Below are 14,571 nucleotides of genomic sequence, written 5' to 3'. Positions count from 1 at the left end.
CACAAGGGCATGTACCTGGGTTGCGGGCACATCCCCAGTAGGAGATGTGCAGGAGGCAGCTGATCGATGTTTCTCTCTCATTGATGTTTCTAACTCTCTATCTCTCTCCCTTCCTCTCTGTAATAAATCAATAAAATATATTTTTAAAAAAATAAAAAAATAACAGGCTTATTATATAATCCCCTCCTAAAGTATACAGTTCATTCATTTTTAGAATATTCAGAGTTGCAGAACCATCCCCACAATATTATAACAACTTCATCATCCCCCCACCCCCCGAAAGAAACCTTGTACCTATTAACGATCACTCCCCATCTCCACCCTCAATCCCCACTCCTGCTCTAGACAATCACTAATCTACGTTCTTTCTTTCTGGATTTACCTATTCTGGACATTTATATAAAATGGAATCATACAATCTGTGGCCTTCTGTGTCTACCTTCTTTCATGCACCATAATGTTTTCAAGGTTCGTCCATGTAGCATGTGTCAGTATGTCGTTCCCTTTTATTGCCAAAAATTTCTACAGTCCATTGTACTCTGAACTACTAGTAAACTTCACGTCCCAGGATTAACTGTCTTTTAAAAGATGCTCTTTATAGTCTACGGAAGGTGTAACCTCTAGTCCTTGCCTTCTCTTCCCTTATGCCAAAGTTGCCTGAGATGGTCTATTTTTTAAAATTGTGGTAAAATGTACAGAGCATGAAATTTACCACCTTCACCATGTTCCAGTGTACAGGTTGGTAGTGTTAAGTGTATTCACATTGTTGTGCACCCATCTTTGCACAACTCTTTGTCTTGCAGACCTGGAATTCCGTACCCAGGAAATAACAATCCCATTCCCCCCATTCCCCAGCATCCACACCCACCCTCTACTCTCTCTCCTAATCTGACAGCCTTCACGCCTCACATAAGTGGAATCCTACAGTGTCTAAGGCAGCCTGTTTCTAAATGAGGTGGAACTAGGTGAGGTGGACTTGTGAGAGCGCCCCTGAAATTTCTCTCCTGGGCCTTGAGCATCCTTCATGTCTGCGCTTCCCTGTGAAGCCGTGGAGCAGGGTGGGTTCTAGCCCTGGTGGTGCTTCCCAAGGAAATGCTACCCGCCCGGGGTGAGGGGCCCTGTCTGAAATGACAGCACAGGTCCTATGAAAAAACGTCTCGTGAGGAGCTAAGAAGGAAGTGAACCGCCGCTCGTCTTCCGTAGGAGAAATCGCAGATACAGAAGGATCTCTGGAGGATTGAAGACGTCACCGCAGGCCTGAGTGCGAACAAGGAGAACTTCAGAATCCTGGTGGAGTCGGTCAAAAATCCTGGTGAGTGGGCCGTCTCCTGGGGGCCAGTGCCCAGGCAGGAGGGGTGGCCCCGGGCGTCCGGTCCTCCTGTGTGTCACTCCTCCGGGAAATAGGTCTTGGTTCCATCCTAACCTTTGCTTCCCCCTCTGCCCCTTAGAGAGAAAAACAGTGCCTTTGTTTCCTTACCCGCCTGTGCCTTCACTCTCGACTTCTGAGAGCAAGCCGCCCCCGCAGCCCAGCCCTCCCACCAGCCCTGTGCGGACCCCTCTGGAGGTTCGGCTCTTCCCTCAGCTGCAAACCTACCTGCCCTACCGACCTCACCCGCCCCAGCTGAGGAAGGTGACGTCTCCTCTTCAGTCACCAACCAAGACAAAGCCCAAAGTTGTAAGTATGATGACCAGGACCAGGAACTGAGCACCGTCTTTTCCTCTCTGTTCTCAGGTCAGCTTCTCTCGGGAGAGAAGTTTTTAGGGAAACGGCGGGGTGGGGGAGATAGGACCAGCCAAAGTCCTGAGCCATGAGAGGTTAAGGAGTGGAAGGATCCTGCCATTGACCCTCAGACTCCCAGAATTAGAAGGTGCCCTTGGATATAAGCTAGCCCAACCCTCCCATTTCACAGCTGGGAAAACTGAGGCCCAGCAAGAGGAAGTGACTGTGCTGAGTAGGTAGAATCTGCACCGTGCAGATAGGGGTGTGGCTGCTCCTTGCAAATCTGCAGTTACACATGTTTGTGGGCAATGAGCTCATCTTAGCAGAAGAGTCTCCCTTATCTTCACCTACAGGTGAGCATGCTGCTGGGTAATAGGTAGAGTTGAGCCTCAAAATAACCTCAGGAGTACAGACAGGAAGGTCAGTATCCCCATGCCACAGATAAGAGAACTGAGGCCCAAAGGTGTTAAATTTGCTTAAAGTCTCATTGTTGGTTAGTAGAGTCAGCACATCTCCCGATCATTCCCTGTGCCATCTGCCATCTTATCGGACATTCGCCCCAGGTCCCCAGGTCAGGTTTGTGGCCCTGTGACTGCCTAACCCTGCACCTTGGCTTGCCTGGCATAAGAGAGAGTCCAAGCCCTTGGCAGAGTCTGGGACAACAGGAGACATTAAGGAAATAGAAGATGTGGTCGGGTACCAGGATAGCTCAAGTCTCCAAGGCCAGGCCAGCTCTGGCTGGAGAACCCAAGGGATCTAGTCCAAGTGACTGGAGAGCCATAGCAGAGGGCACCTTGGAAAGGGAGACCTCCAGGATTTTGCTTAGAGGAGCTTTGCCTGGGCACCATGTGTGCCTAGTACCTGTGACGCTTGCACAGCAGTGGCTTAAACACACAAGTTCCCAATCCCATCCTCACCATCTACCTGCCATGGCCCAAGGCCCAGAGCTGGAAGACAGGTGCCAGGACTCAGGGTCACTGTGAATTTCTTTATCTTAAGATCTCCCTCCTCATCCCAGATCTAGGAGGCCCGGAGCACCAGCCACACACCAGGAGGTAGAAATAGCAAATTAAACAGGAGTGCCTGGGGAAGGCGGCTGCTGACATAAGGCAGGCACCTGCCAGCCGGGACCAGCAGCAGAGGGAAAGGTGCTAGCCTGGGAACCGGACCAGCTGGATTCCAGCCCTTGTTCTTCTGGGTCCTCTCTGAGCTTCCTCAGTTTCCCCGTATGCACAGCAACCAGCTCTGACTAGACACTCACAGAGGCCCATCCTCACAGCGTGGTCCTCTGTGGCTCGGAGCAGGGCTTTTCCTGTTGGGTCAGCATCACAGCCAATGGGGGTCTTCTCTCCCCTCCTCTGGTAATGCGTGTGTGTTCACCAGTTTCACCTGACCTGGTCATTGTTTGCTCTCTTTATATTTGTGAAATAATGACAACCTGAAATTGACGTAAAGCATGAATATATCACTTAACACATATTAATAAAAAGACCACCCACGTTATACCAACACCCAGACTAAGAAATAGAGCTTTGCAGCAACCAGAGCCCTCAGGCCTGCGGGCTCCTTCCCCATGCAAGGCCCCTTCTGCCAGAGGTAGCCACTGGCTTGGCATTTGGGATCATTTCTTTGCCTTCTTTAAGTTTTGCTACCTATGTTTGCATCTCTAAATACTTTAGTTTCGCCTGTATTTATTCTTTTATATCTTGCATCTTTTCTTCAATATTATACTTGTGTGGTTCATCCCCATTATTGCATGTAGCTGTAGTTCTTTTATTTTTATTTGGCTTAGTTTCTTGAATTTAATGTCACTTACCTCTTTATTAGATAATCCTCTCAAAGGGCACAAAATCAGAAGATATGAAACAATACAGAATAAAGTGCCTCCCCCCGCCCTCTGTCTCCAGACATCTTATTGCCTTCCATCAAGGGCAATCAATGTTTTGCGTTTGTCATTCTGGGGAGCTTTTTAGAAATTGGTGATTCTGAGACCTTTGTCAGGGTTGGAAACCGGGATGCTCAGAGAGCCTGTGGGGAGAGCACTCACACAGTGATGAAATGTGTTGCATAAGAAGAATTCTGCTAAGCCTTTGCGAGGCAAGCTTGCAGCGCCCTTCCCCGAACTCTGCAAAATTCTGAAAAACAAAGCAAAATGAGTCTAAGAAAGGGGGCGTTTAGGAGGAAGGGGTCTCAGTGGCCACTTGTCCCAGGACTAGATGTCCATGGCAGCTGGGAGCCAGGCTGTCGATCCTTAGAGAAGCCACGGACCTCAGAGGGTCATGGACCAGGCAGGGTGGGGGTGGGGGGCCGGGGGGGTCAAGGAAAATAGTGACAGTCATCATCCGCAGGGAGTGGGCTGCAGGGCAGGCAGTGAGTCTCCCGTTCTGACCGCCTGTTCAGCCCCCAGGTCAGGAAGGAGGAAATGTTTTGTGACGGTTCACATTTCTGATAGAGAGGGCAAGAGGAGGGAGACTCCTTGCTCAGCTCTCTACCTGCTGAGGGGTCCTGAGACCAGGCAGGAACGGTGCGCTCAGCCTGAGCACTGTGGAGGGGGTGACATGGCGGGGGGGACGGCGCGGGGGGGCTGTCATAGACTTACCAGTAAGTGCAGGGTTGCCAGCCTGCTCCCCCTATGGTGCATTCCAGGCGAGTAGAGACCTGAGTTCTGGATTTGGGGATGCAGTATAGGCAGCACTTCGACAAATGGAAAATGCGACTCAAAGGGAAGAACAGATTTGGAGCCAAGGTGTCACCTTGTTCATGGCTCTGCCAGGGGGAATGCTGGCCCCTCTGGGCTGAAGTGGCTGTGCTCTTCAGGCCTGGGATGGGGGCCTGTTCCGGCCATTGGGCCGCCACTGGGGTGGGGCCACCGGGCCTCCTCCCTCCAGCTCCCTCTCACTGGGCACTTTCCCTGAGCAGGAAGACGAGGCACCTCCCAGGCCCCCACTCCCTGAGCTCTACAGCCCGGAGGACCAGCCCCCGGCCGTGCCGCCTCTGCCCAGGGAGGCCACCGTCATCCGGCACACTTCCGTGCGGGGCCTCAAGCGGCAGTCGGACGAGAGGAAGCGAGATCGGGAGCAGGGGCAGTGTGTGAACGGGGACTCGAGGGTGAGCGGAGAGGACCCTGGGGCTGCCCTCTGTGGGTGGGGCGAGGGAGGGTGGTGGTATGCTGGGCAGGTGTGACGGCCTCAGACTCTGCTCGCAGGTGGAGCTCCGGTCCTATGTTAGTGAGCCCGAGCTGACGACTTTCGGTGGGGACGTGGCCCAGCCACCCCTGGGGTCCGTGGGCTCTGAGAGCAGGTACCAGACGCTGCCCAGCAGAGGTAAGTCACCACTCTCCACGGAGGCTTCTGGGAACCCCAGCTCTGCCGATCACTGCTCCCCAACCCTCACCTGGTGCCTCTCACCCTTCTGCCTGCAGCGTTGGACCTTGGGCCCCAGCTGCACGGGTTCTGGGCTTCGGGGAGGGCCTGTCGTTCCTTTCTCGGGCCCACATACTGGTTCTCTTTCTCTTTATTACATCTGTTCCTGGGCATAATGCTAATAGCAATGGCTATAAAGCTCGGCACTGTGTCGAGTTAGGTCCTTTATAATCATTTAGTTAATATTCATAATCTATGAGGAAAGTACTATTATTATCTCCATTTCAGAGATAAGAGAACTAGGGCCCAGAGAAATTAACTTGCTAATTAGCTAAAGTGTTGGAGCCGGATTCCAGCCCAGTGTTCTGGCTGCAGAGCGGCGGCAGTGTAGGCTGGGAGAGCGGTAACCAAGGGCCTTTAGAGGGTTATGTCCTCTTTGTCACTCTAGCACTCAGTGAATCCTTTCTTTACACAGACACACTGTTCTCTTCAATCGGGTCTTCTTCTCACTGTCCTTCTCACTGTTCCCATGGGGATGGGAACAGACTTAGGCCCTTAGGCTCGCTTGTAGCTCATTTTCCCCAAAGCCAGACCCTCTTCCTCAGAAGTCTCCATACAGGGAGGCCTCCTGGAGCCCCTGAGCAGGCAGACCATGCTTCCGCCTCTGACCCTCCTGTCTGCTTCCGGAGGCGGAAGGTCAGGTGCTTTTCCCCCCTTGGCCAGGTGGACGGACACATAGCTGGGTGTGTGACTCCCACCTCACCACACTGTCTGGGCTGCTGTGGCCTGAGCTGGTCCCTGCTGAGTTGGGGCCATGGGTGCCCTTGATACTGTGCTCGGAGGCCTTCAGCCTTCCTTCATTATGGCCTGGAGGTGTTTCTCAGTGACCGTATTGATGACATTGTGGGCAGGACAGTTCTTTGTTGCTTGGGATTCTCTGGACATGGTAGGACATTCATCATTGTCTTTCCCACGTGCTGTGTGCTGGTGGTGTTCTCGTCAGGGTGTGAGGACCACCCCTGATAAGAATCATCGCTCATGGATAAAACACAGGCTGTGGCAGCAGCCGGCCAGGGTGAGATGACTCCTCAGAGCCGTAGGACCCAGACACAGGAAGCACGTGTCAGTGAGGCCCCTGCCATGTACCTTGGACAAATCTCTTAACCTCTGTGAGCCTTAGATCGGGCAGCTCTGTCATGGTCAAATGATGCTTTACTGTGTAGGACCAGTGGGACCATCTACATAGCAGTGCCCGACATAGTACGTGCTCAGTAAATGTTTGGTGCCTTCTTCTATCCCTTCATCCATTTACTCATTCAGTCAGCCAACCAGGCATTGTTGGGTTTGCAGTCTAGTTAGGACACTGTCTGTGGTCAGTAACCAGTGCATCTGCTGAGGGGTATTGGGAATAGTTGGTTCTGCCTCAGCATTTCAGGGGCCTGCACACAGGCAGGGTGTCTGAACTGGGTCATGCAGGATGCTGAGAGTTCAGCAGCAGGAAGGGGTGAAGGGTATTCCGACCCCTCCATCCTTTCCATCCTCTGCATGTGAGGGAAGACTAGGGTGGTCCACAGATCTCTAGGCACACTATCCCCCATTGGGGACAGAGGGCACCCCTGGACTGGCCCCTCATCCTCTACCTGGAGCCTTGCTCTTTCAGGCCCTGGAGAGGAAGAGCAGTGGGTTGTTGGCTGAGCCCCCGTGGTCCCGTCATGGCCGTGGGAGGTGATTGGGGAGGGGCTGGTGGCCTGGCCACCCCACGCCGAATACACTCGCCTTTCTCTTTCCTCCCTAAGGGCTCTCGGGGTCCACATCAAGGCTCCAGCAGTCGTCCACCATTGCGCCCTACGTCACCCTCCGGAGGGGTCTGAATGCCGAAAGCAGCAAGATGACCTTCCCTGTGAGTGGCCTTGAGAAGTTTCCGAGGAGCTCTCTGCTCCCTCACGCACAGAGGGACGGGCTCCTTGGTGGACGGTGACTGCGATCCTGTGAGGCCTGGGATGGTCTCTGAGGTTGTCTCGGCTCCTCCTGAGCTCAGGGCCCCTGTCACCATGTGCTCCGTGATGTCTCCCCCACAGTCCACCAAGAAGGGCATCACGCTGCCCTTTCTGTTTCCTGAGGACACCCCCCACCTTTCTCCCCATCCTCTCAGGCTCAAAGGAGGGAGCCCAGGAAGTCTGCACCCTGGGTTCTGACCTCACCACGTGCCGCCTGTATGCCTGCTGGACAGGCCTGAGCCTCAGTGTCTGCATCTGCAGAATGGGCTGCTGCCCAGGAAGCCCGAGGGGCCAGGGGCGTCGTGTCGATGAGTAGGCTTAGAGACAGTGGTTCTCCACGGCCGAGAAGAGCCCAACTAGATAGAGTGTGTTTGTGTGTGAGAGAGAGAAAGACAGACGGACACAGAACGGGCATGAAGCCGCGGTGTGGCTGCCCTGTGTGTTCCCAGCCCAGCTGCCCTGTCTCTCGCCTCTTCCTCCTCAGAGACCCAAGAGTGCCTTGGAGCGTCTGTACTCAGGGGACCACCAGCGGGGCAAGATGAGTGCGGAGGAGCAGCTGGAGCGCATGAAGCGGCACCAGAAGGCCCTGGTCCGGGAGCGCAAGAGGACCCTGAGCCAAGGAGAGAGGACGAGCCTGCCCTCGTCTCGCTACCTCAGCCACCCGCTCCCTGGAGATCTTGGCTCAGTATGTTAGGAGGGTCCAGGCAGGTGGGGCCGGGACAGGGAGCAGAGCTTCCCCGAGTCCCCCGAACACTAGCACGTCACACCCCTGGGCGAGTGGGCCGCTGACCTAGAGGATTCCGAGAGCACCTCTCGGGGCTGTTCTGTTTGCACGCTGGGACACGTGTGTGGCCGGGTCAGAGGGTGATGGGGAAGCAGAGCTGGAGTGAGGATGTCACTGCAGGCGTCACGGAGCCTGGGGAAATGTCCCGTCAGTTCTCTGAGTGGAGCTTGACAGAGGCCTTTGTAGACGTTTGGAGTCTCAGCTGAATCAAGGACTTGGGAATAGGTACTTGGTTTGAGGATTCAAGGAGTGGAGGAGGAAGATGGTGAGACGATATGGTCAGGAGGAGCACAAGCCCACCAGCCTCCCAAACTCCCACGCGGTTGCCCTAGGGGGCCGCTGAGCACAGGGTCACGCCCCACACCCCAGGGCTGTGGTCTCCTGCTGCTTGTGGTGCTCACAGGCCCCTGGTGCCCTGAGAGAGCCGGGGAACGTGTGCTGCCCCTGGTGGTGCTTCCAGGTACTGCATCCCGCCCACAGCCGCCTTAGGTCCAATTTGGATACATCCCATTTGACTTTCTGCTGTTTGAAATCAAGTGTTTCCCTGGACCGCTAGCCTGACTGTCCTTTCCCTAATTCATTGCACAAGCTCTTCTGCTTTTCGTGTTACGGCTTGCGCATTGCCTCTCTAACCCTGCCTGATTGTGTTTACAGAAGCTTCTCATTTGCATTGAACGTTCTCGTACTGGCCTGTGCTCTTTGTTACCAGGCTTATCATAGCAGCTCTTGTCTCCATAGCCTAGCGAGTTCCCCCATGTGTGACTCACCTTTCCGCTGCCCGCTTCGTGCAGGGCCTCCTGACTCACAATTAATTCCCTCGTCCCAGAAGCTGCCCTGCGAGACGGAGCCACCCTGCCGCCCGAGGGCCGTGGTCACTGGCAGAGGTCTGGGCATTATGAACTTACCAAAGTCCATGTCTCACGTCTAGTCAGTAGACACGGACCTCAGAGATTGTACATTTGAATAAATTCTATCAAGTCTAAGTTGGTTTGCTTTTAATTCCTCCAGCCCCATGGCACAATTCTAATGGAAAACTTTTTTGTGTTTTTAGTACTTAATAACTTGAACAGATAGTGAGCTATAGTATGTTCTGTATTTAGAGGGTCCCTATGCAGCTGTTAGCTCAGACACCAAAGGGGGAAGTCCCAGGACACTCGTCTCCTGAAAAGCTGCAAAGCCAGTAACTTTTAAACTTTATAAGCAAATGTCATGTGGGGGAACACTGACCTTTTACAAACTAATGTCTCAAGTGTAGAAAGGTTATCTGAAAATCGTAACTTGAATACCTTGTAATTTTTCTCTTAAAAAAAGAAAGGACTTGTGTAAGTCTCTGTATCGACGCCAATAAACGTGTTGCTAATAATAATGGATTGGCGTGGTTCTTCCCCAGGACACACCGCAGAGCCTAGTGGCCTTTCTCTGTTTGTGGAAACAATCAGGCTGGGTTTAAACGAGGACTTCTCTATCTGGGCCACACGTGAGCCTGTAAAGAAATGTGCTTTTATTTCTTCTGTGAATCATTAAATTCATTTTTTCATCCCTGAAATGTCAACTGCCTAATCCTTTTCATACTGTGATTGGAAACCTAAGAGCGATTAGATTGGCTTGGCATCAGTATTGAGAGCTTGTGCATGAATGGGTGAAATGTGCTGATACTGGCTATGGGTTTGGGGCTGTGGGGGCACTTGAAACATCATCAGAGACAATCATGACCACTGGGGGCTCTGTGAGGTGGGGGGTGTGGGAGGGCGGAGATGACCTGGGATGGCGAAGCATCTGTTCAATTTCTGCTCAAGAGAAGAGAGGCTGTGAGCCTGTTCCATCCGCTCAAAACCTGCTCAGCGTCAAAGGCCTGTGAGCATGCGGGCCACACAGGGCTGCCTCCAAGTCGCACAGTTCTCCTTGGGTCTTTAAATGGCCAGTTAGATTTTCCCTCTGTGAGGAGACACTTGTTAAAAGGTCGATACCGCGGAACAGCCTTGAACATGTTGCATTTGATTTAGCATTTCAGTTTTACATGTCTTTGTTTCTTTTCTAACTTAAAGGAAACTTTTGCCCCACATAGATGCCTTGATACACAGCAGTTTATCTGCTTCACTGACCCCAAGCTGCTCCCGCTTGGGCCTCCCCAGCCCCGCTGTGGGTGCTGTAGGCCCAGCCCTAAAGGAATCCTATTGAGAATCCCCCTGACAGAGGCTCTTGGCTATTCCTCTTGCTCACCAGGGCCTCAAAGGGCTTGTTTCCTCCATTATTGCTGAGCTGGGACGTATGGCTCCTGCACCAGAATGCTCCCCCAACTCTGGGGCAGCAGGAGAGGCAAATCCCTTCTCCAGAATTCTCCCAGGTTGTGTAGGTGTCACCCTCTTGAACCTGGGAGCCTCCTGTATCCCTGGGGACCATGCGAGTCTAAAGTCATGGGTCTTGGACCTGTGCCCTGGGGATCATGTTTGAACCCTCGGGGGCCTAGAGCAGAAAGAAATCGGCTGTCTGGAGTCAGGCCATCTAAAAGGGGCAGAGGCCCCGTTCTCCATTCCTCAGAGAGGCACAGCATACAGCAGGGATGCCCGTGTCATAAAACGGCTGCCTCGCTTTACAGATGAGGTTGAGTTCCAGGGTCACATAGCTCCACCCGATTGGATCACAGGCGCATCTTCCCAAGGACCCCAGGGCCTGCAAGACCATTCAGAAGGGGACCGGCTGGCTGCTGCAGCCATCAGGGAGCGACTACACTTAACCCTCTTGTTCTGTTGCCAGTGGAAGCGCGAGCAGGACTTTGACCTGCAGTTGCTGGACCGCGCCGTGCAAGGGGAGAGGAAGGACGAGGAGGAGGATGGCTGGTTGAAAGTGCAGGCCGTGCCTGTCACTGAGTTGGACCTGGAGCCGCAAGACTATGACTTGGACATCAACAGAGAGGTGAGGGCAGGGGCTTCCTTCATGCTGCCCCAGGAGGCACGGCCCTCAGGCTCCCAGCCTGACCTGCCCTCCTCGGGGCCCTGGGGGGTGTTGTCCTCAAGTGGGGATAAGGCTCAGCTTCAGTGTGGCCCAGGAGACGGGATGGATAGCAGCTGAGGCAATAAAAGGAGCCCAGTGTTTCAATGCAGATTCAAATCTCTGTAATTTGGGGCAAGTCATGTACCTGCTCCGTGCCTCGGTTTCCTCAGTGGTGAAGTGGGTTGTGATGAGGATTCACTGATTCCATGGGCTGCCTGGAGGATCAGCAATGATCAGAGGCCATGAGCACCAGGCCTGGCACAGCGCAGGCATGGAGGGAGGTAGTTATTGTTAGGAGATGTTCCTTGCAAAACCCAGCCTTGGCCCTGCCACTGGCCTCTCAGGCCGACTTGGGCAATCAGACTTGAGAAAAATGGGCGGGTTTGAAAAAACACAGGTGACATTTCCAGCCAAGGCCGGAGTTATAGACCTGCATAGTTCTGGTTTGAATTCCTTTGGCGCCCTCTGGTGGCCCCAATGCATCATGACCGGCAGGCCTGGGGAACAAAGTAACCCCCGGTGGGGATTAATTACCTACAGATTCAACATGTCTCTACCTAGAAGAGAAAGGGAATCAGAGGGTGTCAGCTAAAGTCCTGAAGACATAGGGTGGTCTCCTGTGGCCTCCACTGTGTCATTTGTAAGCTCCTTAGGGCAGATTCTAATGGCTGGTTGGTTCACTTTTGCCCCTAACACCGGGCCAGCACATAACCGGTGCTCTGTAACTCTTTGCTGAATGAGGACTCTGTTGAATGAAACACAGTAGCCCACAGATATCCCAAAAACATTTGTACGAGGACTAGCCAGGCCTGAAGCTGCATGAGGAAATGTGCTCACCACACGAAGGGTAGACTTAGCAGTGTGGGGGGCAGATTGACGCCCCGGAGGATGAGTTCTGGGGTCAGCTGGAGCGCCAGGGGTTAATGAGTCCCCCGCCCTCAGACCTTTTGCCTCTGAAGCAGCCAAAGGTCGGTGCTTTCTCAGGTTCACAAAAGAAGCTTCTTCACGCTGCCCGGGCAGTGAGAGTGTATTCTGTGGTGTCCTCGTTGCCTGCCAGCCAGGGGAAACAGTCCTTCCTTATCTCTAACCTAAATCCCTCCGCTACAATGTAATCTACTTCCTTCCTCTGGATCTGCCCTCATTGGAAGCCACAGAGAAGAGCTTATTTCTTGTCACCTTTCACCAGAAGGAAAGGGCAGCCTGGGTTTAAATTCAAGTCCAGATTTGCCCTGGGATTGGATTTAGCTTGTTTTTAGAAGCTTCAACCAACCCCACTTTTTTTTTAAATCTAAGAAGACATGTTTTTTTTTATTGTTAACAACATGTATTTTACAATAGGACAAGGATACACAGACTAAAACAGCAGGGCTCCCCCGTGCAGCCCGAGCCACACCGGAAGCCTCTGAGAACCATTTAGTGCTCTGACAGCAGTTGTCACTCTCCTGTGCTGTTGTCGATCAAGGAGGGAAAATCCCCCAGGGCGTGCAAAACTGGCCTTGAGCAGTTTCAGCCCCAGCGACCCTGTCGAGACTATTGAAGCTGAGGCTGCTCCTGGGTTCCTGTGAAAGACTGGTGGGCAGGAGTTGGGACGTTTTCCTCTAGAAGGAAACAGACAAGCATAGCTGCCTCCTGTCTAGCTCAGAGGAGCTTTCGTAGGGACGGAAAGCACTGTTGCCACCCAGCCATCCCTCCACCTGCACACCTGCTCACCACCCATCCACCTACCCACCCACCCATCTACCAGCCATCCACCAGCCATCCAAGGAGTATTTGCTGAGGGCTACTAAGTGCTAGGTCCTTTTTCAGACAGCAGCAGGTTGTAGCAGGCAGGGTCAGAAGGCTCTCGAGGTGCAGGTGGAATGATGAGGCGGGGTCAGTGGAGCGAAGGAAGAGCATCCCAGGCAAGGATGGTCATTTCTGTCCTGAGGGCTTCTAGCCCAGTTGTTTTCCCTCCTGCTCCCCTCCCCTGTAGGAGGTTGTTGGGTGGAGTGGAAAGAACATGGTTTCTGGAGTCACACCCGGCTTCCGATCCTGACTCCTCAGTAGGCCGCCATTGGGATCTTAGCAAGCCCACCTCTGAGGGCAACGCAGGCTTCCTCGTGGTGAGGGACAGGGTATGGGAGTGGGTCCTGAATGCAGATATCCGAGCGCCACCCCTCCCCCCGCATGGCCTCCTGGTCCTCTCCTCAGCTGTCCAAACCTGAGAAGGTCTCCATCCCTGAGCGTTACGTGGATCTGGACCCCGAGGAGCCGCCCAGCCTGGAGGAGCTGCAGGCGCGGTATCGCAAAGCCGAGAAGATCCGCAGCATCCTCACCCGGTCCAGGTCAGCCCTCCCGCTGCCCGTGTCCTGCCAGGCCCCATCCCATGGGTGTCTCAGTGGAGTGGGCCTGGGCCAGGCTGGCTAGGGTGTGTGTGTCGCCAGCTTCCTCCCCATTGAAAAGGGCTGGCTGGCGCTCAGTGCGTCACCAGCACCTCATCGAGGAAGCTGGCCTAGGCCACCTGGGAAGCCCTCAAAGAGAAGGCCTCTCCTGTGTCCCGTGACCCTGGCACGTGTGGGGAGCGGAGCCAAGCACGGCTGTGACGGGGACACAGTTGGGGTTCCAGCATTAGGGCCGTGTGCCCTCAGACCCATAGACCAGAGCCAGGCGCCCCAGCCTTGGTCTGAGGCACCAGACTTTCCCACTTCCTGGGACACTAGGGCCCTAAGAAGTGGCTTCCCTGTTCCCTCAGCCTCCATAAACCTCATGTGTACGGGCCTTCCTCTCATAGCTCAGTTAGCTTTTGCACATCTGGATTTAGCGGGAGCCTAGAGCTGGCGCTCTGATCTTGAGTTCTGTGATTCCCCAAAGGAAGAGCAAAGCTGTGATTTTGGGGGTATTTGCGGAGAAGGATGCATACCTTTGTCTCCAAGCACGGCTGTGACGGGGACACAGTTGGGGTTCCAGCATTAGGGCCGTGTGCCCTCAGACCCATAGACCAGAGCCAGGCGCCCCATAAACCAAGACCTCCTGGTTCAAAGGTTGAAGCTCAACCACTGAGCCACGCCGGCTGGGCGAAAGTGCACTGCTCTTATCAATGCCCCCTACAAGGATAAGAGCCCCAGGCCAGGAGACCCCCTCCCCTGGAGGCAGATGGTAGGGTGGTGAGAGCCCACCATCTGCTCTCTGGCCGTCCTGCAGCATGTGCAACCTGCAGCCGGCCTCAGGCCAGGACCGGAGGAACAGCGTGGCCGACCTGGACTCACAGATACAGGAGCAGGAGCGCATCATAAACATCTCCTACGCCCTGGCCTCCGAGGCCTCCCAGCGCAGCAAGCAGGTCAAAGAGAAGGCCTCTCCTGTGTCCCGTGACCCTGGCACGTGTGGGGAGCGGAGCCAAGCACGGCTGTGACGGGGACACAGTTGGGGTTCCAGCATTAGGGCCGTGTGCCCTCAGACCCATAGACCAGAGCCAGGCGCCCCAGCCTTGGTCTGAGGCACCAGACTTTCCCACTTCCTGGGATGCTAGGGCCCTAAGAAGTGGCTTCCCTGTTCCCTCAGCCTCCATAAACCTCACATGTGTGGGCCTCCCTTTCAGAACTCAGTTAGCTTTTGCACATCTGGATTTAACAGGAGCCTGAACCTGGTGCTCTGATCTTGAGTTCTGTGATTCCCCAAAGAAGAGCAAAGCTGTGATTTTGGGGGTATTTGTGGAGAAGGACGCACACCTTTGTCTAT

General features: G+C 54.1%; 1 protein-coding gene across 1 annotated transcript in view; it reads left to right on the top strand.

The window, feature by feature from the left end:
* The window catches only part of PLEKHA7 (pleckstrin homology domain containing A7), an 89,397-nt gene extending 75,152 nt beyond the window's left edge, over positions 1 to 14,245 (top strand). Inside the window, exons 18-26 of the mRNA XM_015560348.1 lie at positions 1,204 to 1,312; positions 1,449 to 1,675; positions 4,640 to 4,828; positions 4,926 to 5,043; positions 6,879 to 6,982; positions 7,564 to 7,764; positions 10,618 to 10,776; positions 13,045 to 13,178; positions 14,035 to 14,245. Of these exons, the coding sequence (XP_015415834.1) occupies positions 1,204 to 1,312; positions 1,449 to 1,675; positions 4,640 to 4,828; positions 4,926 to 5,043; positions 6,879 to 6,982; positions 7,564 to 7,764; positions 10,618 to 10,776; positions 13,045 to 13,178; positions 14,035 to 14,245 (1,452 nt within the window). The remainder of the gene's footprint in view (positions 1 to 1,203; positions 1,313 to 1,448; positions 1,676 to 4,639; positions 4,829 to 4,925; positions 5,044 to 6,878; positions 6,983 to 7,563; positions 7,765 to 10,617; positions 10,777 to 13,044; positions 13,179 to 14,034) is intronic.
* Positions 14,246 to 14,571: the final 326 nt, after the last annotated feature.

Source organism: Myotis davidii, unplaced genomic scaffold (assembly GCF_000327345.1).
Source record: "Myotis davidii unplaced genomic scaffold, ASM32734v1 scaffold73, whole genome shotgun sequence".
NCBI lineage: Eukaryota > Metazoa > Chordata > Mammalia > Chiroptera > Vespertilionidae > Myotis > Myotis davidii.
The sequence above is the reverse complement of the archived record's forward strand: the minus strand, read 5'-3'. Positions and strand labels throughout refer to the sequence as shown.